The following is a 26551-nucleotide window of genomic DNA, read 5'->3' on the forward strand; positions in this document are numbered from 1 at the left end:
GTACGTATCATTTTTATAATAACTGCGTTATTATTTTATTATATTGCAAAAGTTACGTCTACCACTACTTCAAAGAACTCATATCTGGGAAAATAGTCGGGCCCAGATATGGTGAATTGCTTTGTTTGTATATTTTTGGCAATTAATGACGGTCACAATATTTTTCATATTTTTGTTGACCATAATTTATTATATATAAATCATAAATGAGATATTAACCCTGACAAGGTTATGTTACTTTATTACATTTGAGTCTCTTATATTGATTTTGTGAAGGTGTGGATAAACCCCCTTAAGGACACAGCCTGTTGTTGCATAACTCACTTATTATTCCATACACAGAGCCATATAAGTTTTTGTTCTTTTGTGGAACCAATAGTACTTTTTAATGACCCCCTTCATTTTACCATAAAATGTATATCGAAGCAATATATATATATATATATATATATATATATATATATGGTAAGGCCTGCGCAGCTGGCCTGTAATTGTGGGAGGAGCGGGATGACCATAAAACCCACGGCTCTCCCCCCTTCAATGACGCTGTGGGTTCTTCGCTTAAGGGTTTGTCACGTGATGTCGGCAGGAGGTGGAGTCACGTTCCCACCGGTCAGCTGACTGCACGAGTCAGCTGACTGGAAGGTCGCTTCAGCCGGCATGGTGGTGGTAAGTGGCCGTGGCTGACCGGGGGTAACGCTGGCTGTTCCCGGACTCCGGAGGTGAGCCGGAGTTCGGGGAAACCCTTGGTCAGCCCGGCCCCAGGTTATTGTATTACATATCGGCATTCGGCTGTATATGATTACTTACGGCTTGCTGCGCATGTATATGATTACTTTGTTATGCGAACAGCCTCCTGCACGTGCATATCATTACCGCACTATGTGAACGGCTTGCTGCGCATGTATACGATTACTTTGTTATGTGAACAGTCTCCTGCACATGCATATCATTACCGCACTATGTGAACGGCTTGCTGCGCATGTATACGATTACTTTATTATGTGAACAGCCTCCTGCACGTGCATATCATTACCGCACTATGTGATAGGCTTGCTGCGCATGTATACGATTACGTTATTATGTGAACAGCCTCCTGCACGTGCATATCATTACTGCACTATGTGATAGGCTTCTTGCACATGTATATCATTACCGCACTATGTGAACGGCTTGCTGCGCATGTATATGATTACTGCATTGTGTGATCAGTCTCCTGCACATGTATATCATTACCGCACTGTGTGATAGGCTTCTTGCACATGCATATCATTACCGCACTGTGTGAACAGTCTCCTGCACATGTATATCATTACCGCACTGTGTGAACAGTCTCCTGCACATGCTTATCATTACCGCACTATGTGATAGGCTTCTTGCACATGTATATCATTACCGCACTATGTGAACAGTCTCCTGCATATTTTATCATTTCCGCACTATATGAACAGCCTCCTGCACATGTATAACATTACCGCTCTATGTGAACTGCCTCCTGCACATATATATCATTATCACATTTTGTAGTTCTGTGCTGCTGGGAGGATCTATATGTGTCTCCGGTATACTGAGACTCGCACACCTTTACATTCAATCGGACTCACCGCTCCGCCCCACCCTGTGGGCTTATGCTTCACCCCCACAGCTGCCAATCTGGTCAGTCTAAGGCACGCTACACCAACAGCTGCGCTCACTTCCAACCTTTGTCTCTTAACTAACTTCCTCACAGTTTTCTTTTCATTTATTTTATATTTATACTTCTGTGTTTCCGGGCGGTGTGCCTCCAGCTGTTGTGGAGCTACGATTCTCACTTATAGGAATCATGCCGTAGGGTTCATGCTGTACACATCCTGGTACCCATGCACGTTGGTAGGATTCATGCCGGTAACATTTATACGCCACACACGCTTATAGGGTTCATTCGTTCTCTACGCGCTTGTAGTTTTATACCGTACACATGCTTTTAGGGTCATACTGTACACCCCCTTTGTAAGGTTTATACTGCACACACGCTTGTAAGTTTCATACAGTACACACTTGTAGAGTTTATGCCGTTTACTTGCCTACAGGTTTCATACTGTACACTCGCTTGTAGGATTGTATCGTACATTCACCCTTAGGATTCATGCTGTACGCTTGCTTGTAGCATTCATACTGCACTCACGCTTGAGCATATTTGTGGGGTGCATGCTTGTAGCATTTACTCTATACACACGCTTGTACATACTTGTAGCATTATGCTGCGTACACACTTATAAGATTCATGCCGTACACAGTACACACTGGTAGGATATCCTGTACACACGGTTGTTGGATTCTTACTTTACACGCGTTAGGATTATGCAGTACATTCGCCGGTAGCATTTATACGGTTCTCTTGCTCGCATATTTCATAAAGTTCATGCGGTGCATACCAATGTAGCATTCATACTGTACACTTGCTGGTAGGTTTACGTGGTATACACGCTTGTACTCGCTTGCAGGGTTCATACTACACACGCTCTTGTAGGAGTCATGTTGTACACACTCATAGGAATCATACTTTGTACACGCTCATACGAGTCACACTGTACGCATGTTTATAGTATTACATGGCCCACGCTCGTAGGATTACTACTGAATATGCACTCATAAGGATTGTGCTGCACACCCGCTCGCAGGACTTGTATCATGCGTGTTTGTAGGGTTATATTACTCGGGTGCACGCGGGAATCAGGCTGCGTGTGCACTCGTGGCATGTGTTATGTACATGCACTTGCGCTATTTGTGAAGTTCGTACACCCGCAGTTTTGTGCAGCGCACATGCTCATACAGCACATGGGGTGTGGCCCCGTACGCAGGTATGTGGTCATAATAGTTACTACTTGCCGGCATATTCTCTGCCATCAGGTCGTGGTCTATACGCGTATATGGTTGGCCCGAGTATAGGTTCATCAAGTTGGTGGTACAGCCATGCATAGCGGTTCACGACAGTTTCACACGTAGTCGTTCTGCACGCATCTTTATATAGGCAGGGTGATACATAGCAGTTGTCGCTGCTGACACATATTCTGAACGACAATTACACGACGCACAGGCGGGGCTTACCCAGTAAACCGTTGCAGACGGGGTATGTTTCATTATCGTTGGTACTGACATGCCTTCTGAACGACACTGACATTACGCATAGGTGGTATTTACCTGTTAAGCCTGTCATGTTACAGAAAGGGTACGTCGCATAATTGTTATGACTGACACGCCTTCAGAACAGCAATAACACCACACATAGGTGATGTATACCCATCATGCCTGCCACACCTGCAGGGGTACGTTGCACGGTTGTTACTGACACGCCGTCAGAACAGCAATAACGCCACACATAGGTGATGTATACCCATCATGCCTGCCACGCCTGCAGGGAGTACGTTGCACGGTTGTTACTGACACACCTTCAGAACAGCAATAACGCCACACATAGGTGATAAGATTTGTTTTATTATCCAAGTAATCACCTCATGAACCTGACACGTCTTCAGGTTGTGTTTACTTGTGTTGTCGGTGCACCTCTTTTACGATATAGTCACGTTCTCAAAAAACGGAATTCACAATGTTTTGGGTTGTCATGGTACTCGTATAAACTTTCGCACTTACCACTGGGCACACACTTATCTAGACTCAGTTACGCATACAATTCTCGTCTGACACGTCTTCGGATACTTTCCCTCTCTCCTGGTTTAAAGAGTTATTTATTGTTGTCCAAGTAATCACCTCATGAACCTGACACGCTTTCAGGTTGTGATTGCTTGCGTTGTCGATGCGCTCCTTTCTCTGTGTAGTCATGTCCCAAAAATGTACTCCATGGTGTTCTAGGTTGATATGGTACTCGTATAACGTTTTGCACTTGTCACCGGGCGCATACTCGTCTAGACCCGGTTACGCATACGATTCTCGTCCGAAACGTCTTCGGATACTTTCCCTCTGTTCTGGTTTAAAGTGTCGTACATTGTTCTCCAAGTAATCACCTCATGAACCTGACACGCTTTCAGGTTGTGATTGCTTGCGTTGTCGATGCGCTCCTTTCTCTGTGTAGTTATGTCCCAAAAATGTACTTCATGGTGTTCTAGGTTGATATGGTACTCGTATAACGTTTCGCACTTGTCACCGGGCGCATACTCGTCTAGACCCGGTTACGCATACGATTCTCGTCCGACACGTCTTCGGATACTTTCCCTCTGTCCTGGTTTAAAGAGTTGATTATTGTTGTCCAAGTAATCACCTCATGAACCTGACACGCTTTCAGGTTGTGATTGCTTGCGCTGTCGATGCGCTCCTTTCTCTGTGTAGTCATGTCCAAAAATGTACTTCATGGTGTTCTAGGTTGATATGATACTCGTATAGCGTTTCGCACTTGTCACCGGGCGCATACTCGTCTAGGCCCGGTTACGCATACGATTCTTGTCCGACACGTCTTCGGATACTTTCCCTCTGTCCTGGTTTAAAGAGTTGATTATTGTTGTCCAAGTAATCACCTCATGAACCTGACACGCTTTCAGGTTGTGATTGCTTGCGCTGTCGATGCGCTCCTTTCTCTGTGTAGTCATGTCCAAAAATGTACTTCATGGTGTTCTAGGTTGATATGATACTCGTATAACGTTTCGCACTTGTCACCGGGCGCATACTCGTCTAGGCCCGGTTACGCATACGATTCTCGTCCGACACGTCTTCGGATACTTTCCCTCTGTCCTGGTTTAAAGAGTTGTTTATTGTTGTCCAAGTAATCACCTCATGAACCTGACACGTTTTCAGGTTGCGATTGCTTGCGTTGTCGGTGCATTCCTTTCTCTGTGTAGTCTCGTTCCTAAAGATGCTCTTCAGGGTGTTCTAGGTTGTTAAGGTACTTGTATAACGTTTCGCACTTGTCACCGGGCACATACTTGTCTAGGTCCAGTCACGTATACAATTCTCATCCGACACGTCTTCGGATACTCTCTCTCTGTCCTGGTGTTAGACGGTCAGCTATGTTATAGATAAATGAGCTTGGCTAGACGGTTAGTTTGGCTGTCCCTACTACATACATTTACTTTCACATGTGCTCACATTGAAGGAGTCCAGAATATTGCAGCAGATGCCTTATCTAGGAACAACCTGTCACATTTCTTTCAGGTGATGCCAGAAGCCGATTCCATAGGGGCGCAAGTTCCCCCGTTCCATTCACTAGTCATGAACTGAACCAGCACCTTCGGATAGCCAAACGTTTGGTCAGTGATTCCTTGTCCGCAAATACGCGAAAAATTTATGGTACGGCGTGGAACTCATTTTCCAAATTCAGATCCAAGCACGCCGAGGGCGACAAGATTTCAGTTCCCTTCCTATTAGCATATGTCGGGTTTTGCCATACCACACTGCATTTATCCCACAATACTATTAAGAGTTATCTAGCCGGTATCCAACACCATTTATCCTTGACCAATACCCGTAGTTACTCTATACTCTCTTCTCGCTTGGTGAAGTCCGCTCTGAAGGGCATCCTTGAGAAGGAAGTCCCTCGCAGCCCAGTCAGACAACCAATCATAGGCAACATGTTCAGGCAGTTGTCCGACTTGTTAGACTCCACACCATTGGGTATTCGTGATAGCCTCACATTAAAAGCGGCCATGTACCTTGCCTATTATGGGTTTCTCAGACCGGGTGAGTGTACTGCTCGGACTGTCAACGCGCCCTTTCTTAAGGTCAGTCAGCTGTCACCTGTCTCTGATCATTTCGAGCTGTCCCTCAGTCAGACCAAGACCTCGTCTCCAGGTCAAACTGTCATTGTCCGGTTTTCCCCACCGTGCACAAATGGTGTCCTGTCACAGTCCTCCGTGAATTGTTGAATGCCTGTGTTAACCTATCAGCTGACGACCCTTTACTCCGTTTCAGATCCAACCCGCTAACTACTTCTCAATTCATCAAACATTTACGCATTTCGGTCAGGTCGCTGGGAGGAGTCCCAACTTCATTATCCGGTCACTCCTTCCGTATTGGCGCAGCTACAGCCACTTCTAAGCACGGGGTCCCAACCCACGTAATCATGAAATTAGGATGTTGGAAATGCGGATGCTACATGCAGTATATCCCTAACCCTCGCAAAGAAATGGCTAGCGCATTCCAGTCTCTTGTGTTGTAATCTGCAATAAACAAATGTTTGTTTAAATCCGGGTTTTGCCCTCTTTTCCAGGCATATTCTTTACGCCGCAGTTATGGCACACTTCAGACTGCTTAGTTGAGGTTGATAGGTTATTGGTTACAGTTGGTTGTTAGGTTAGTACTAGGGTTGTACGCATATCAGTCAGGTAGCAACGACCACAAATGGTAAGGCCTGCGCAGCTGGCCTGTAATTGTGGGAGGAGCGGGATGACCATAAAACCCACGGCTCTCCCCCCTTCAATGACGCTGTGGGTTCTTCGCTCCCACCCACCCCCCCTTCTTTTCATTTCATCGCACTTACCACAGGGTATGCCCTCTTTTCCAGGCATATTCTTTACGCCGCAGTTATGGCACACTTCAGACTGCTTAGTTGAGGTTGATAGGTTATTGGTTACAGTTGGTTGTTAGGTTAGTACTAGGGTTGTACGCATATCAGTCAGGTAGCAACGACCACAAATATGTATATACATATATATATATATATATATATATATATATATATATGGGAGTTTAAAATATAAAATGCAATTTTGCAACTTTTAGGAGGGTGATTATTTTTATGCAGTGGAATTTACAGTAAAATGGACATGTTGGCCCTCATTTACTAAGCAGGTATTGTTGTTGTTTATTTATTTATTTTTTTGGCATACGCTGTTTACAACATGCCTGCGCCATTGTTTGCCAGCATGCAAAATAACATGCCGTAAAAATCCACAAAACCAACCAAACTAAAATAAAAACCCAACTAAAGGGGCATGGCAACAAATTTGCACATGAAACCTATATATTTATTTAGGTTTCTAAGTAATAAAAATAATTCTGAGAGGAAAATTTCTGACCAAAACAAAGATGGTATAAAAATAACCCTAAAAAACCACATTACCTAATCCTTACACTTCTGACCATTGGGAATTTTGGTTGCTTTTTTGTGATTTTTTCTTGGTCCTAGGTTCCCTAGCTAAAATGTGTATACAATTACTCATGTGGAATCTAATTTATGTACATAGTGACTTTATCAGCAGAAAAGTGTGCGTGCAGATCTGTCAAAGAGATGCGAGTGCTTGTTTTCCCCCGGCCCCATTTACGGTGCATGTGTCTTCTCGTTGTCCCCTGCATGTCAGTGACAGGGGATCTCAGTGACGGAGAGCAGTATGACATAAGTTGCCCCCCCATCACTAAGAATCCCCAACACACTGCCCTACTATCACTGACATTCTCCCACACACTGCCCTTGTCACTAAAATTCCCACACACTCACTGTCCCCCTTCACTAACATCCCCACACACACTGCTCCTCACTGACATCCCCCAACACACTTCCCCCTGTCACTAACATCTCCCACACACACATTGCCCCATCACTGTCCACTGGCATATTCTTCACACTTCCCCCCTATCACTTACATCCCCAAATCTCTGTCCCGTCACTTACATCCCCCCACACACTGCCCTGTCATTAAGACACCCCTCACACACTGCCCCCGTCACTTACATGTCCCCCAAACATTGCCCCATCACTTACATGCCCCCCAAACACTGCCCCCCCCGTCATTTACATGCGCCTCACACTCTGCCCCGTCACTTACATGCCCCCACACACTCCCCTGTCCTATACATGCCCCCCACACACTGCTCCCATCACTTACATGCCCCCACACACTTCCCTGTCACTTACACCCCCCCCCCCAAACACACTGCCCCCGTCACTTACAGGCCCCCACACACACTGCCCCCATCACTTTAATGCCCCCCACACACACTACCCCTGTCACATACCAGCTGGATATTACATATTTCATCATGTATGCAGGGAGGCAGGGAGAAAACAAGCGCTCAGCTTCTGTAGGCATCTAATAGTGATGGCAAAGCTGAATCAATTGTTTCTGCCTGCAGGGCTATGAACATTACGGCCCTATCTCAGCACGGGGAAGGGGGACGTCTCTTTAGGGGATTTGCTTTAGGGGATTTTTATGAGCCATAATTAGAATGGTTACACTGGACAATGCTATGTTATTGCATAGGATTGTTCAGTGAGATTGGCACCCTTCCAATAGGGTCTGCCAATAAGTGTGGCCAGCACAGAGGCGAGTGGCCAGCACAGAGGCGTTTAGAATGCCCTCGCTGCAATGAAAGCTGATCATCCCCCAGCAGTCACATTGCAAGGCTGATCGGACAGGTGACAAGCGCCATTCCTGTCAGAAGCAATCACGGCATTTAAGAGTGTAATGACCTACATCAGCGTGATCAGTGATGATGCTTCACTTACTGTCTATAAAGTGCAACTTGTGCTTACTTCATAGGCTTACTGAATACCCTACTTGATATTGAAGGGTTATTAGAATATATCTCAATGATCTATTAATGATGGTGTTGGCAAAACAAATACACTATGTTATGCCTAGTGCTAGACATGAGGGGGCTGTGCATGGCACAAGGAGTCTTTCCTTCGTGCTCTACAAATCATGTACACAGTTCCTCACACTGTTCTTGGAATAAGAAAATGTATTTGTTTTCTCTAGAGTGTTCCTTTAACCAACATGAAAATATAAAATGTTACTTTATATATTTACAGACATTACCTTGGAAGCAGTCGTGCTGCACTGATAGATTATGTTTTGGAAGAAGACTGGCAGTCAAACATTCATGGTAATCGTTGCTTGGCAAATCTTTAGCAATGGAATGAACAGGCATAGGAACATACATATTTTCATGAGGGTATATCATATTATGATCACATTTGATATTCTGCCAGTCGCTCTTGTCTTCAGGGCTATGTTGAAACCATTCTTCCTCTTTATTTGTATTGCCCGTCTCATCTAAAAATGAGAATAAATTCTTCTTAATCTGTTTTTATCAATAAGCAATATTGGAATTAAGAATTTTACAGATCATGCAATGCTTTTAACTCAATGATTCCTGATGGCACAGAATGGCATAATCACCTATACGCAAAAAGTCTTAGTACTCCAATGTGTTATTATACTTATACATGAAGCAGCCCAGGAGTAAAGTTTGTGGTGACCAAAGGCTGAATGGGTCTGATTGAGATGACTGGGGTAGTAGTCTTTATTGGATACAGCCCAGTTCTACAGTGATCACAGCTGCTTAAGGGCTTTCGGGTTTCCACTAGTCCTTCCACACAACCTAGGCTGACATAGTGATCGAGGGATGCGCGGGGGGTGGTGTGGTCTTGCTGTAACAACACAGTAGGAGCACACATAAACAGACCCATAGTTCTTTTACTAGAAACCGCAAATTCCTTTCCAAAGGAGGCACAGTTTTTGAGCTGGTCAAAAAGGTAGGTTGGTGGCTGGAGCAGGGTAAACCACAATGTTGGCATTCCTAGGGTACCTGAAGCTGGTCCACTAGTACCTTTTCTTTCTCCCTGGAGCAAATTTTGGATGTTCGGCGCACAGCTTGTATAGAAGGTCCTTGATTATGCCTGAACTCAGAGGGGACTTGTCTCCCACCTTCCCACGTGTCGGGTAATTTCCAACCGTGGGGTGTTGGACTTGTCACCCACAAAGTACCAGGCCTGGCAAGAAGCCCATGTAGGTCTTATTGTCTTGCTATGGGGCCCTTTCACATCCTATACTATACCCAAAGGCTATCTTCCTCCTTTCTTTCCTCTACTTTCTGCACTAATATGGGGACCAGATTAAAATGGTGTCATGTGGTCTTAGCAGGAGCTGATATTGTAGCACACTGTCTTGGAAACTATGAAAGGGACGAAATCTATTGCGCTCCTCTTTTACTGTACTCCTCCTAGCTCTGTGTGGGTTTTTAGATGTGTTAACACTTCTCTGCTCATAGCTATACCTGGTACAATGAAGGCACATTGTCAACGGTACAAAACAAAGAAAAACATTAAAAAGAGAGCTAAATAGGTATAAAATGACCTAAACACATGTAAAATAAAATACATATCAGGCTATAACCAACCACAGGCCATGCAGGGATCCAAGTGGGACATTGCATAGACTTACTCATACAAGTATATATAACTTCTTATGGCAACTCTCATCACCATAAATGTCAGTGCAAAAGTTTAATAGTCATTTTAATAAGCCTTGTCTAAAGGATACAATTTGGGAAAATTAATTTCATGAAAACTGTTGTCCTACATATAAATTTCAGGCTCATAGGCTATGAATTGTTAATAGTTCTACTTTTACTGTATAGCAGTCCCAGTGAATTTATTATAGAGCATGTGTCCTCTCAGTTATGACCGATGTCTCATTCCTATGTATGCTCCTCTGTAAGTCTATGCTAATAATCAGTGACACTGTCTATGGTGGCTGTATACACTATTTCATGTCTATGTTCCATGGCAACAGTGGCTGCTTGCATGACTTATAAAGAAATTAAATGTCAAAACTAAATATATCATTTTTTGGTGGTTTGCCTTAAAGGGAATCTTTCAGCTTAGTACCTCACATAGAGCTGCAGATACCAACAGTTTTGTTATTGTAAGGTAAAACTAATTGCACCTTTATTCCCTTTGATATACCTTTATTAAGTTATAAAACTGCACTTTCACTGTACAGATTAATGGTCGGAGAGGCAGCATTGAGCCAAGTGCCGCACCTCTTCCCTGCCACCCCACCCTGCTCTGCATTAAATCAATGAAAGCAGAGTGTTAAGGGGAGGGATGAGGTGTGGCGCTGTGGCTCAGTGCTGCCTCTCTGACTGGTAAGCTGTACAGTAAAAGTGCAGTTTAATAACATTATAAAAGGCTATCAGGGGAAACAACAGTACAGTTGATTTTAACTCATCATAACCTAACTGCAAGTATCTGCAGATCCGTACAAGCTCCAAAGCTGACAGATTCCCTTCAAGGGTTAACTAAATAAAAATTACTATGATATATAACTACAGCAACATTGTTAACTTTTATTATTATTTTAATATTATTTTAATTGGCTTTATAAGTGGAACAAGTTGTACAATTAGGTAGGTAATAAATAAAATGAAATAGCTATCAATTAAATAATGGGGTGCATGTAGGTTGTTCTGTATATTTAAAACTAATGTTCTTTACCTGTAAATATCACAAAAGAGAGATACTGGAGCAAGGTTTGGCATAGCATAGATGAGCAAACTCATAAGAATGCAATAAAAAAAAAAATCCACTCATAGATAACTGCAAATTGTTTTTCCGTGTCCAGCTTTAACCAGAATCAATTTTGTAAACTATATCAAATTTAAAATGAAGTTCACATAGAAGGTGGATTTAGTGGTAGGAATCTCATTATTGTTGTGGAGATGTTATTAGAGGTTGCACTAGCCTCATGTTACGCCGAGCGCTCCGGGTCCCCGCTCCTCCCCGGAGCGCTCGCTTCTCTCCCTCCGCTGCAGCGCTCCGGTCACGTCCTCTGACCCGGGGCGCTGCGATCCCGCTGCCAGCCGGGATGCGATTCGCGATGCGGGTAGCGCCCGCTCGCGATGCGCACCCCGGCTCCCCTACCTGACTCGCTCCCCGTCTGTTCTGTCCCGGCGCGCGCGGCCCCGCTCCCTAGGGCGCGCGCGCGCCGGGTCTCTGCGATTTAAAGGGCCACTGCGCCGCTGATTGGCGCAGTGGTTCCAATTAGGGTAATCACCTGTGCACTTCCCTATATTACCTCACTTCCCTTGCACTCCCTTGCCGGATCTTGTTGCCTTAGTGCCAGTGAAAGCGTTCCTTGTGTGTTCCTTGCCTGTGTTTCCAGACCTTCTGCCGTTGCCCCTGACTACGATCCTTGCTGCCTGCCCCGACCTTCTGCTACGTCCGACCTTGCTTCTGCCTACTCCCTTGTACCGCGCCTATCTTCAGCAGCCAGAGAGGTGAGCCGTTGCTAGTGGATACGACCTGGTCACTACCGCCGCAGCAAGACCATCCCGCTTTGCGGCGGGCTCTGGTGAAAACCAGTAGTGGCTTAGAACCGGTCCACTAGCACGGTCCACGCCAATCCCTCTCTGGCACAGAGGATCCACTACCTGCCAGCCGGCATCGTGACAGTAGATCCGGCCATGGATCCCGCTGAAGTTCCTCTGCCAGTTGTCGCTGACCTCACCACGGTGGTCGCCCAGCAGTCACAACAGATAGCGCAACAAGGCCAACAGCTGTCTCAACTGACCGTTATGCTACAACAGTTACTACCACAGCTTCAGCAGTCATCTCCGCCGCCAGCTCCTGCACCTCCTCCGCAGCGAGTGGCCGCTCCTGGGCTACGCCTATCCTTGCCGGATAAATTTGATGGGGACTCTAAGTTTTGCCGTGGCTTTCTTTCCCAGTGTTCCCTGCATCTGGAGATGATGTCGGACCTGTTTCCCACTGAAAGGTCTAAAGTGGCTTTCGTAGTCAGCCTTCTGTCCGGAAAAGCCCTGTCATGGGCCACACCGCTCTGGGACCGCAATGACCCCGTCACTGCCTCTGTACACTCCTTCTTCTCGGAAATCCGAAGTGTCTTTGAGGAACCTGCCCGAGCCTCTTCTGCTGAGACTGCCCTGTTGAACCTGGTCCAGGGTAATTCTTCCGTTGGCGAGTATGCCGTACAATTCCGTACTCTTGCTTCAGAATTGTCCTGGAATAATGAGGCCCTCTGCGCGACCTTCAAAAAAGGCCTATCCAGCAACATTAAAGATGTTCTGGCCGCACGAGAAATTCCTGCTAATCTACATGAACTTATTCACCTAGCCACTCGCATTGACATGCGTTTTTCCGAAAGGCGTCAGGAACTCCGCCAAGATATGGACTCTGTTCGCACGAGGCGTTTCTCCTCCTCGGCTCCTCTCTCCTCTGGTCCCCTGCAATCTGTTCTTGTGCCTTCCGCCGTGGAGGCTATGCAGGTCGACCGGTCTCGCCTGACACCTCAAGAGAGGACACGACGCCGTATGGAGAACCTCTGCCTGTACTGTGCTAGTACCGAACACTTCCTGAGGGATTGTCCTATCCGTCCTCCCCGCCTGGAAAGACGTACGCTGACTCCGCACAAAGGTGAGACAGTCCTTGATGTCTACTCTGCTTCTCCACGTCTTACAGTGCCTGTGCGGATGTCTGCCTCTGCCTCCTCCTTCCCTGCTGTGGCCTTCTTGGACTCTGGATCTGCAGGAAATTTTATTTTGGCCTCTTTCGTCAACAGGTTCAACATCCCGGTGACCAGTCTCGCCAGACCCCTCTACATCAATTGTGTAAATAATGAAAGATTGGACTGTACCATACGTTTCCGCACGGAGCCCCTTCTTATGAGCATCGGATCTCATCATGAGAGGATTGAACTTTTGGTCCTCCCCAATTGCACCTCAGAGATTCTCCTTGGACTTCCCTGGCTTCAACTTCATTCCCCAACCCTGGATTGGTCCACTGGGGAGATCAAGAGTTGGGGGCCCTCTTGTTCCAAGAACTGTCTAAAACCGGTTCCCAGTAACCCTTGCCGTAACTCTGTGGTTCCTCCAGTAACCGGTCTCCCTAAGGCCTATATGGACTTCGCGGATGTTTTCTGCAAAAAACAAGCTGAGACTCTACCTCCTCACAGGCCTTATGATTGCCCTATCGACCTCCTCCCGGGTACTACTCCACCCCGGGGCAGAATTTATCCTCTCTCTGCCCCAGAGACTCTTGCCATGTCCGAATACGTCCAGGAGAATCTAAAAAAGGGCTTTATCCGTAAATCCTCCTCTCCTGCCGGAGCCGGATTTTTCTTTGTGTCCAAAAAAGATGGCTCCCTACGTCCTTGCATTGACTACCGCGGTCTTAATAAAATCACGGTTAAGAACCGCTACCCCTTACCCCTCATCTCTGAACTCTTTGATCGCCTCCAAGGTGCCCACATCTTCACTAAATTGGATTTAAGAGGCGCCTATAACCTCATCCGCATCAGAGAGGGGGACGAGTGGAAAACGGCATTTAACACCAGAGATGGACACTTTGAGTATCTGGTCATGCCCTTTGGACTGTGCAATGCCCCTGCCGTCTTCCAAGACTTTGTCAATGAAATTTTTCGTGATCTGTTATACTCCTGTGTTGTTGTATATCTGGACGATATCCTAATTTTTTCTGCCAATCTAGAAGAACACCGCCAGCATGTCCGTATGGTTCTTCAGAGACTTCGTGACAACCAACTCTATGCCAAAATTGAGAAATGTCTGTTTGAATGCCAATCTCTTCCTTTTCTAGGATATTTGGTGTCTCGGCCAGGGACTACAGATGGATCCAGACAAACTCTCTGCCGTCTTAGATTGGCCACGCCCCTCCGGACTCCGTGCTATCCAACGCTTTTTGGGGTTCGCCAATTATTACAGGCAATTTATTCCACATTTTTCTACCATTGTGGCTCCTATCGTGGCTTTAACCAAAAAAAATGCTGATCCCAAGTCCTGGCCTCCTCAAGCAGAAGACTCCTTTAAACGACTCAAGTCTGCCTTTTCTTCGGCTCCCGTGCTCTCCAGACCTGACCCTTCCAAACCCTTCCTATTGGAGGTTGATGCCTCCTCAGTGGGAGCTGGAGCTGTTCTTCTACAAAAAAATTCTTCCGGGCATGCTGTCACTTGTGGTTTTTTCTCTAGGACCTTCTCTCCAGCGGAGAGGAACTACTCCATCGGGGATCGAGAGCTTCTAGCCATTAAATTAGCACTTGAGGAATGGAGGCATCTGCTGGAGGGATCAAGATTTCCTGTTATTATCTACACCGACCACAAGAACCTCTCCTACCTCCAGTCTGCCCAACGGCTGAATCCTCGCCAGGCCCGGTGGTCTCTGTTCTTTGCCCGATTTAATTTTGAGATTCACTTTCGTCCTGCCGATAAGAACATTAGGGCCGATGCTCTCTCTCGTTCCTCGGATGCCTCGGAAGCAGAGGTCTCTCCGCAACACATCATTCCTCCTGACTGTCTGATCTCCACTTCCCCAGCCTCCATCAGGCAAACTCCTCCAGGGAAGACCTTCGTTTCTCCACGCCAACGTCTCGGGATTCTCAGATGGGGTCACTCCTCCCACCTCGCAGGCCATGGGGGCATCAAAAAGTCCCTGCAACTCATCTCTCGTTTCTATTGGTGGCCGACTCTGGAGACGGATGTTGTTGATTTTGTGCGGGCCTGTACTGTCTGTGCCCGGGATAAGACTCCTCGCCAGAAGCCCGCTGGTTTTCTTCATCCTCTGCCTGTCCCCGAACAGCCTTGGTCTCTGATTGGTATGGATTTTATTACTGATTTACCCCCTTCCCGTGGCAACACTGTTATTTGGGTGGTCGTTGATCGATTCTCCAAAATGGCACATTTCATCCCTCTTCCTGGTCTTCCTTCTGCGCCTCAGTTGGCTAAACAATTTTTTGTACACATTTTTCGTCTTCACGGGTTGCCTACGCAGATTGTCTCGGATAGAGGGGTCCAATTCGTGTCTAAATTCTGGAGGGCTCTCTGTAAACAACTCAAGATTAAATTAAATTTTTCCTCTGCATATCATCCCCAGTCCAATGGACAAGTAGAAAGAATTAACCAGATCTTGGGTGATTATTTGCGACATTTTGTTTCCTCCCGCCAGGATGACTGGGCAGATCTCCTTCCATGGGCCGAATTCTCGTATAACTTCAGGGTCTCTGAATCTTCCTCCAAATCCCCATTTTTCGTGGTGTACGGTCGTCACCCTCTTCCCCCCCTCCCTACCCCCTTGCCCTCTGGTCTGCCCGCTGTGGATGAAATTTCTCGTGACCTTTCCATTATATGGAGAGAGACCCAAAATTCTCTCTTACAGGCTTCTTCACGCATGAAGAGGTTCGCGGATAAGAAAAGAAGAGCTCCCCCCGTTTTTTCCCCTGGAGACAAGGTATGGCTCTCCGCTAAATATGTCCGCTTCCGTGTCCCTAGCTACAAGTTGGGACCACGCTATCTTGGTCCTTTCAAAATTTTGTGTCAAATTAATCCTGTCTCTTATAAACTTCTTCTTCCTCCTTCTCTTCGTATCCCTAATGCCTTTCACGTCTCTCTTCTCAAACCACTCATCCTCAACCGTTTTTCTCCCAAATCTGTTCCTCCCACTCCTGTTTCCGGCTCCTCGGACGTCTTCTCGGTCAAGGAAATTTTGGCTGCCAAAAAGGTCAGAGGAAAAAATTTTTTTTTAGTAGACTGGGAGGGTTGTGGCCCTGAAGAGAGATCCTGGGAACCTGAGGACAACATCCTTGACAAAAGTCTGCTCCTCAGGTTCTCAGGCTCCAAGAAGAGGGGGAGACCCAAGGGGGGGGGTACTGTTACGCCGAGCGCTCCGGGTCCCCGCTCCTCCCCGGAGCGCTCGCTTCTCTCCCTCCGCTGCAGCGCTCCGGTCACGTCCTCTGACCCGGGGCGCTGCGATCCCGCTGCCAGCCGGGATGCGATTCGCGATGCGGGTAGCGCCCGCTCGCGATGCGCACCCCGGCTCCCCTACCTGACTCGCTCCCCGTCTGTTCTGTCCCGGCGCGCGCGGCCCCGCTCCCTAGGGCGCGCGCGCGCCGGGTCTCTGCGATTTAAAGGGCCACTGCGCCGCTGATTGGCGCAGTGGTTCCAATTAGGGTAATCACCTGTGCACTTCCCTATATTACCTCACTTCCCTTGCACTCCCTTGCCGGATCTTGTTGCCTTAGTGCCAGTGAAAGCGTTCCTTGTGTGTTCCTTGCCTGTGTTTCCAGACCTTCTGCCGTTGCCCCTGACTACGATCCTTGCTGCCTGCCCCGACCTTCTGCTACGTCCGACCTTGCTTCTGCCTACTCCCTTGTACCGCGCCTATCTTCAGCAGCCAGAGAGGTGAGCCGTTGCTAGTGGATACGACCTGGTCACTACCGCCGCAGCAAGACCATCCCGCTTTGCGGCGGGCTCTGGTGAAAACCAGTAGTGGCTTAGAACCGGTCCACTAGCACGGTCCACGCCAATCCCTCTCTGGCACAGAGGATCCACTACCTGCCAGCCGGCATCGTGACACCTCATAAAAACAATGGAAGAAAGGGCATATATGAGACACAAACCAAAATAAAAAGTCAAGTTATCATTGATTGAATCATCAACGCAACACAGATACAGCTATCTACAGTTCACAGGGCCTCAGCACTAATGCTAATGAGAATACATAGTAGAATGGGTATTTTCCCATGACTGCAAGTGGAATATACAGCCTAAATGAATTGTCAAAATCAGATTTTACCCTAAAATATTCAAAAATAAATCCTTCTTCTCATTAATGAATAACCACAGGTACCAGGTACTAGGTAATCAACTTCTAGTAAAAATCAATTACATTTTTATTGAATGAGGAATTGTACAATGTACGATTGCTCATTCAATAAAAACGTAATTGATTCTCACCGAATGTGGTGTACCTAGTTGTCTATGTAAAATATTAAAGAATCCATGAAATAATTTGTTTACATCCCATTGTAATCTCAAGTCCCTTAATTTCAATGGAGTATTTACATTCTTGCTATGCCCTCCCATTCCTAAGATATAGAGATATTACTCTTTGGTTGACTATCTGCACTCTTTACAGTATAGTCAGAATAGTCAGATGGGTAGGAACTTTATTGCAATACTGAGTGTGAATGCTAAGCTTAGAAGGTGTGAATATAAGGTGGAGGGGGTGTGAGTCACGTTGGAGGGTGTGATTACGAAGCTCATACTCACTCCCATAAGAATTTGGCAATAAAGTTCCCACCCATCTGACTATTCAGCAGAAAGTGCAGATAGCCAACTTAAGAGTAAAAGACTCCTATAACTCAGGAATCGGGGAGCATACCAAAAAAGAATAGAACGCTTTTGGAATTAGGGCACCAAGGCTACAAAGTGCTATAAAAATGGAAAAAAAAAAGGAGGAGGAGGCCTAGAATAGTCTTTGTTTCCAAGAGTATCTTATTGTACATGGTCCAACGAAGGTTGCATGTAATTTTCAATTGTAACACCAGTGGCCTTTCCCACCAGTAAACCAATGCTCTCATCATGGGGGAAACTTTTCAAGATGGGTGGTGACCATGGTGGCCATTTTGAAGTCGGCCATTTTGAATCCAACTTTTGTATTTTCAATAGGAAGAGGGTCATGTGACACATCAAACTTATTGGGAATTTCACAAGAAAAACAATGATGTGCTTGGTTTTAACATAACTTTATTCTTTTATGAGTTATTTACAAGTTTCTCTTTGTTTACAGCCATTGACATGTCATGGAGGTTAACACGTGAGGAGCAGATAGAAATTGTGTTGATGTCTGGTGAACTCAGTAACCGGGTAATTGCAGCAGATTTCAATGCAAGACACCCTACGAGACCACCCATCTCCCATGCTACAGTTAGCAAACTGCTTGCTAAGTTTCGTGAAACTGGTTAAGTGTTGGATTTGCCAAAATGTGGCTGTCCTAGCTTCATTCAGCAAGAGCCTACAGCGTAGCACTCGCCGCATGTCACTGGAGAGTGGCATTAGTCGAACATCCCTTCGGGGGATATTAGCTGCTCACAAATGGCACCCTTACAAACTCCAGCGACTGCAGCATCTCAACAAGGATGACCCATATCGGCGCACTGAATTTGCAGAATGGGCAAAACAAAAATTGGAACAGGACCCTCAGTTTACGCAGAAGATTTTGTTCAGTGATGAGGCAAACTTTTATGTGAATGGTGAAGTTAACAAACAAAACCACCGCTATTGGTCTGACACTAACCCACATTGGAACACAAAAATTGATGGTATGGTGTGGTATATGGGGTACAAAGATAATGGGGCCATTCTTCATCAATGGAAACCTCAAGGCCACTGGATATGCAAAATTGCTACATGATGATGTGTTTCCCTCTTTATGCACTGAAGCTGGCACGTTCCCTGAGTTTTTCCAGCAAGATGATGCACCACCACATTATGGGTGTCAGGTCCGAGTATTCCAAGATGAACAGTTTCCTGGAAAGTGGATTGGTGGTCGTGGGCCAGATGAATGGCCCCAAGGTCTCCCGATCTGACCCCCTTAGACTTTTATCTTTGGGGTCATCTGAAGGCCTGTGCTAGCATTTCTCCTGCGGTGTTACTATCAGTGTGTGAAGAGTGGGAGAAGAGGGTGGCATTGACAATCCAACACAATGGGCAGAACATTGAACACATTTTATAAGTGGTCAGAAACTTGTAAATAACTCATGAAAGAATAAATTCTGTTAAAACCAAGCACATCATTGTTTTTCTTGTGAAATTCCCAATAAGTTTGATGTGTCACATGACCCTCTTCCTATTGAGAAAACCAAAGTTGGATTAAAAATGGCCGACTTCAAAATGGCCGCCATGGTCACCATCCATCTTGAAAAGTTCCCCCCCCTCACATATGCTAATGTGCCACAAACAGGAAGTTAATATCACCTACCATTCCCATTTTATTAAGGTGTATCCATATAAATGGCCCACCCTGTATATTCGTCAGCCATTTTACTGTACCGCATTTTTCTGCCCTCATAGGTGCATACCACATACCTACCTCTAAGTAGTGTACTATTTTAACCCCTTAAGGACGCAGCCCTTTTTCACCTTAAGGACTGAGCCCTTTTTCGCAATTCTGACCACCGTCGCTTTATGAATTAATAACGCGAAAATGCTTTTACCAAATATTCTGATTCTGAGAATTGTTTTTTCGTGACATATTCTACTTTATTTTGGTGGTAAATTTTCGGCGCTACTTGCATCCTTTTTTGGTGAAAATCCCAAAATGTCATGAAAATTTTGAAAATTTAGCATTTTCTAACTTTGAAGCTCTCTACTTGTAAGGAAAATGGATATTCACAATAAATTTTATTTTTCTTCACAAATACAATATGTCCACTTTATGTTGGCATCATAAAATAGAAATATTTTTGCTTTTTGAAAAAAATTAGAGGGCTTCAAAGTAGAGCAGCAATTTTCAAAAAATTCATGAAAATTGCTAAATCTGAAGGGACAGATGTTACAGAACTACAACTCCCAGCATGCCTGGGCAGTCCAGGCATGCTGAGAGTTGTAGTTTGGCAACATCTGGAGGGCTACAGTTTGGGCACCACTGTAACAGTGGTCTCCAAACTGTAACCCTCCAGATGTTGCAAAACTACAACTCCCAGCATGCCCAGACAGCCTTTGGCTGTCTGGGCATGCTAGGAGTTGCAGTTTGGCCTTCCTAGTGGTTGCCACAGTAAAGATTGTTTTACTTTCACTTTCCCCCCCACCGACGATTCCCTACCTGAGCCAGGATCCAGCAGTCTCCAGCGAAGATCCCGGGTCCCCAGGCATCTTTTCCTGCAGGTACGGCATCCATCTTCTTCCCACGATCCCCACCACATCCAGGGGCGGGCAGAACGGGGGGTTGCCATGGCAACCCCCTGACCTGCGCTGTCATTGGTCAGAACTCCGTTCTGCTAATGGCAGGGGATAGGAGGAGATTGCAGCTCTGCGACCTCACTCCTATCCCTTAGGCTGATCGGGGCTGTCGCTGACAACTCCGATCAGCCCTATTTTCCGGGTGATCGGGTCACCAGAGACCCGAACAGCCCGCAATTGGAGAAAGTCGCATGTCTGAATTGACATGCGATTTTTCTCTGATCACCGACATGGGGGTCTGTGGACCCCCCTGGGCGATGTGCCGGGATGCCTGCTGAATCATTTCAGCAGGCATCCCGATCCGGTCCCCAACCGGCTAGCGGCGGGGACCGGAATTCCCACGGGCGTATCCATACGCCCACAGTCCTTAAATAGGCACTGTCAGATATAAAAACTTTTGATATGTTGTAAAGCATGTATAACCAATAGGTTTTGCAATTGCTTTCATTAGAACATTTTCAGTATTTCATAGTGAAAAAGCCAGTCAAACAACTGAGTGATCTGACGGGTACGCTTTAAGGACTCGGGATGCAGGGCGTATGCATACGCCCTGTGTCCTGAACAGGTTAAACCTGTTAATTGGTCAAGGGCCTACATACTGTGAAAGTCCAGGGAAAAGTAATCACAGGCTGGTGTTTTGCTAAAATACGTTTTTTAAGCGTACTGTACCATGTCTTTCTGCCCTCATAAGTGCATACCTGATACCACATACCTACATCTAAGTAGTGTACTATTTTTGTACCAGTTAATCTGTCAAGGGCCTACATACTGTGATAGTCCAGGCAAAAGTACTCACCGGCTGGTGTTGTACTCAAGTTTTTTTTTTTAAGTGTACTGTAGTGCATTTTTCTGCCCTCAAAATTGCATCCCACATACCTACATCTAACATAAATGACCATAGTCAAATATTCATGAAAAAATTACTTTATTGTTTACAAAAAAAATGTGAGGTGAGGATCAATTGAATTCTGTCAGCACTGAAAATGTGCTGTATAGAAAAGTATATATATATATATATATATATATATATATATATATATATTATGGATCACGCATGAGGCAATGCAGGTAAGTAAACAATAAGACTATGGTCATAAGGTGAGCACTGGTAAATTGTGACCAGTCGTGCAAATACACATGAAAAAATATAAATAAATAATGTAACATAAGTGTTGGCCACTGTGGGACGCCCCTTGAGAAAGCAAGATTGCGAAAACGCGTTCGGGGTCAGGTGAGAGGTGGTGTGTGGAGTGCATGTCCAGGTTATTGCTCATTGTATGCATTATCTTTACACTATGGTCTGTCTGTGATATATGATATAGGTTGTGTCCCCAGGGAGTAGCCATTGTCTCTCCCACAGTGGCCAACACTTATGTTATATTATTTATTTATATTTTTTCATGTGTATTTGCACAGCACACTGGTCACAATTTACCAGTGTGCACCTTATGACCATAGTCATATTGTTCACTTACCTGCATTGCCTCATGCGTGATCCATAATATATATATATATATATATATATATATATATATATATATATATATATATATATACTTTTCTACACAGCACATTTTCAGTGTTGACAGAATTCAATTGATCCTCACCTCTCATCATCCATCTACCTGTGCTTCGGTTGTACCTCATTTTCATGTTTTTTAGATGTTTTTATGTCATTTTTTTTGTAAACAATAAAGTCATTTTTTCATGAATATTTGACTATGGTCATTTATGTTGGTGTTGATGTACTTGGATAGACCATAGTAGTTCAGGCTCTCAGATAGCCAATATTGTTTGGGTAACCATACCTACATCTAAGTAGTATACTATGTTGTACCTGTTAATCTGTCAAGGGCCTATATACTGTGAAAGGACAGCTAATAGTACACTCCTGCTGTATGTCAGGCAGAGTAGTGCCAGAACGTGCGCAGGCCGAGGACGCAGCAGAGTAGGGGCGTGTGGCAGCCGGAGTTGCAGCGAGAGGTCTGAGCTCCCAGTGTCAGCTAGCAGTCGTGTCTGGATCTCGGTCATCCACTTCATCCCAAGTGACATCCAAGACCCCCAGTCAACAGTCGGTGGGTTCCTCAGACTCAACCCTCACTTGGCATGGCCCTCATTCTGCTGCTTCCACCTCAAGGCTCTGTCATTGTGCTGCTCTATGATCTCCTCATGCTAATGCTACCACCTCAAGCTCTGTCATTGTGTCGCCATATGATCTCCTCATGCTGATGCTGCCACCTCCAGGCTCTCTCATTGTGCTGCTCTATGGTTTCCTGATGCTGATGCTACCACCTCCAGGCTCTGTCATTGTGCCACCATATGGATTCATCATGCTGATGCTACCACCTCCAGGCTCTCTCATTGTGCTGCTCTATGGTCTCTTCATGCTGATGCTGCCACCTCCAGGTTCTCTAATTGTGCTGCTCTATGGTGTCCTCATGCTGATACTACCACCTCCAGGCTCTCTCATTGTGCTGCCATGGATACCGCAAAACATAATTAAGGTGCTGGTCCCCAGTTTCAGAAATTCCTCTGCTTTCAGGACTCCTGATGCTGCTGCTGCCACATCCAGACTGTCTCATTCAACCACTATATGGCATCCTCATGCATCATCCCCCTCCAGGCTTTGCCATTCAGCCACTATATGGTGTCCTCATGCTTCAGCCAACTCCAGGCTCTGCCATTCAGCCACTAAATGGTCTCTTCATGCTGCTACAAACTTCAGGAAGTCATTCAGCCACTACATGGTCTCCTCCTACTGATGCCTCCTCCAGGCTGTAACGCCGAGCGCTCCGGGTCCCGCTGCTTCCCCGGAGAGCTCGCGGCGTTACTCTGCTTGCAGCGCTCCGGTCGGCGCTGCTGACCGAGAGCGCTGCTACCCTGTCACCGGAGGGGATGCGATCCGTGGGACGGGATGTGCCCGTTCACGGATCGCATCCCATGTCCCTTCTCACCCGCTCCGTCCTTTCTCTGTTCCTGCCCGGCGCGCGCGGCCCCGCTCTCTAGGGCGCGCGCGCGCCGGCTCTCTGAAATTTAAAGGGCCAGTGCACCACTAATTGGTGCCTGGCCCAATCTAGTCTAAGCACTGTTTCCCCTATAAAAAATCACTTTCCCTTCCTGTCCCTGCCAGATCTTGTTGCCTAGTGCCTAGTGAAAGCGTTTCAGTGTGTCCTTGCCTGTGTTTCCAGAATCTCTGCTGTTGCCCCTGACTACGAACCTTGCCGCCTGCCCTCACCCTTCTGCTACGTCTGACCTTGCCTTGCCTTGTCCTTCTGTACCGCGCCATCTCAGCCGCCAGAGAGGTTGAGTCGCTACTGGGTGGAACGACCTGGGGGTTACCTGCCGCAGCAAGTCCATCCCGCTTTGCGGCGGGCTCTGGTGAATACCAGTAACCCCTTAGACTCCGTTCCCCTGGTACGGCCCACGCCATCACCTCTCTGGTTCAGAGGATCCACTTCCAGTGTCCTCACCTTCCGCCAACCCGGATCCTGACAGTAGATCCGGCCATGGATTCCGCTGAGGTGCCGCTACCTAGCCCTGGAGACCTGTCCTCCGTTGTGGCCCAACAGTCTCAACAAGTACTCCAACAAGGACATCAGTTGTCACAACTGACTGCAATGGTTCAGCAACTTCTGCCTCTACAGCCATCTTCTCCGCCAGTTCCTCAACTGCAAGCTGCCGCTTCCAGCACCAGAGTCCGTCTTTCTCTTCCGGATAGGTTTGATGGGGACTCTAAGTTGTGCCGTGGCTTCCTGACCCAATGTTCTCTGCACTTGGAGCTATTGGCTGACCAGTTTCCTACGGAACGGTCTAAGGTGGTATTGGTGGTCAGCTTATTCTCTGGAAAGGCGTTGTCTTGGGCCACTCCGCTTTGGGACCGCAACGATCCTGTCACCGCTTCAGTCCAAACCTTCTTCTCAGAAATACGCTCTGTTTTTGAGGAACCAGCCCGGGTTTCTACTGCCGAGACGGCCTTGTTGAATCTTGTTCAGGGAAACTCTTCAGTGTGCGATTACGCCATTCAGTTCCGGACTCTTGCCTCAGAATTAGACTGGAATAATGAGGCTCTCTGCGCGACCTTCAAGAAGGGTTTATCCAGCCACATCAAAGATGTTCTGGCCGCACGAGAGATACCCTCAAACCTGTCTGAACTAATCCATTTGGCCACCCGCATTGATATGCGTTTTTCAGAAAGGCGACAGGAGCTACGCCAAGAAAAGGATCTCGTTCACACCAGGCGGTTTCCCCGCCCAACACCTCTCTTCCAGCATCCGCTGCAACCTGTGACTGTGCCTTCCGCCGAGGAGGCTATGCAAGTGGATCGGTCTCGCCTGATCCAATTTGAGAGGACTCGCCGCAGGAATGAGAACCTTTGCCTTTACTGTGCGAGCTCCGAACATTTCCTGAAGGACTGTCCTATTCGTCCTCCGCGTCTGGGAAGACGCATGCACCTAGTAAACGTGGGAGAGGCGTTACTGGGTGTGGATTCTACCTCTCCACGCTTAACTATTCCTGTACGGATTTCTTTGCCTGCTAAATCTGCCTTTTCTGCCGTGGCCTTTCTGGACTCAGGTTCAACAGGTAACTTCATTGAGGCCTCATTAGTCAACAGATTCAACATCCCTGTGACCCGTCTCGACAAGCCTCTCTTCATATCTTCTGTCAGTGGACAGAATCTGGACTGTACCGTGTGCTATCGCACTGTGCCCTTGCGCATGAACGTATATGTCCTCCATCATGAGGTGATTGAATTTTTTGTGCTTCCCAACTGTACTTCTCAAGTTTTACTAGGCTTGCCTTGGCTCCAGCTCCACTCTCCTACTCTCGACTGGTCTTCTGGGGACATTAGAAGTTGGGGTCCTACCTGTCACCTGCGATGCCTTAAGACCTTACCCATCAGTCAAGTTACCATCGCTTCTTCTCTGCCAGGCCTGCCTAAGGCCTACCAGGACTTTTCCGATGTTTTTTGTAAAAAGCAAGCAGAGGTCTTACCTCCACACAGACCCTTTGACTGCCCTATTGACTTGCTTCCTGGTACTTCTCCACCGCGTGGCAGGATTTTTCCGCTCTCTGCCCCAGAGACCCAAGCCATGTCTGAGTATATTCAAGAAAATCTAAAAAAAGGATTTATCAGAAAATCTTCGTCTCCTGCTGGAGCAGGATTCTTCTTCGTTGCTAAGAAGGATGGAACCCTACGCCCATGCATCGATTACCGCGGTTTAAATAAAATTACCGTTAAGAATCGTTACCCACTTCCCCTTATCTCTGAATTGTTTGACCGTCTGCGGGGAGCGAAAAATTTTACCAAACTCGGTCTAAGAGGGGCTTATAATCTTATCCGTATACGTGAAGGAGACGAGTGGAAAACTGCATTCAACACCAGTGACGGACATTTTGAGTATCTTGTCATGCCTTTCGGCCTTTGCAACGCCCCAACAGTTTTCCAGTACTTTGTCAATGAGATTTTTCGTGACTTGCTATATACTTGTGTAGTGGTCTACCTGGATGACATTCTTATTTTTTCTTCTAACCCTGAGGAACATCGCCACCATGTCCGTCAGGTGTTACAGCGCCTACGCAAAAATCACCTTTACGCTAAGATAGAAAAGTGTCTCTTTGAACGCAGTAGTCTACCTTTCTTGGGTTACATTGTGTCCAGCCAAGGTCTTCAAATGGATCCTGTCAAACTCTCTGTGGTTCTGGATTGGCCACGCCCCTCTGGATTGCGAGCTATCCGACGCTTCCTCGGGTTCGCTAATTACTATCGTCAATTTACTCCCCACTTCTCCACCATCGTTGCTCCTATTGTAGCGTTGACCAAAAAGGATGCGAACCCGAGGTCCTGGCCATCTATGGCGGAGGAGTCCTTTAATCTGCTCAAGGCTGCCTTCGCTTCTGCACCTGTCCTGTCCAGGCCTGACCCCTTAAAGCCTTTTATCCTTGAAGTAGATGCTTCTTCTGTTGGTGCCGGTGCCGTTTTAACTCAAAAGACCACTACTGGGAAAAATCGCACGTGTGGCTTTTTCTCCAAGACCTTCTCTCCTGCAGAAAAAAATTATTCGATTGGAGATCGTGA

General features: G+C 46.5%; 1 protein-coding gene across 3 annotated transcripts in view; it reads right to left on the reverse strand.

Annotated features, from left to right (window-relative positions):
• BANK1 (B cell scaffold protein with ankyrin repeats 1) overlaps positions 1–26551 on the reverse strand; it is a 472180-nt gene that overhangs the window by 138635 nt on the left and 306994 nt on the right. For all 3 annotated transcript variants that reach the window (XM_056566500.1, XM_056566509.1, XM_056566520.1), the window contains exon 10: positions 8745–8981. In XM_056566500.1, the coding sequence (XP_056422475.1) occupies positions 8745–8981 (237 nt within the window). The remainder of the gene's footprint in view (positions 1–8744; positions 8982–26551) is intronic.

Source organism: Hyla sarda, chromosome 1 (assembly GCF_029499605.1).
Source record: "Hyla sarda isolate aHylSar1 chromosome 1, aHylSar1.hap1, whole genome shotgun sequence".
Classification (NCBI taxonomy): domain Eukaryota; kingdom Metazoa; phylum Chordata; class Amphibia; order Anura; family Hylidae; genus Hyla; species Hyla sarda.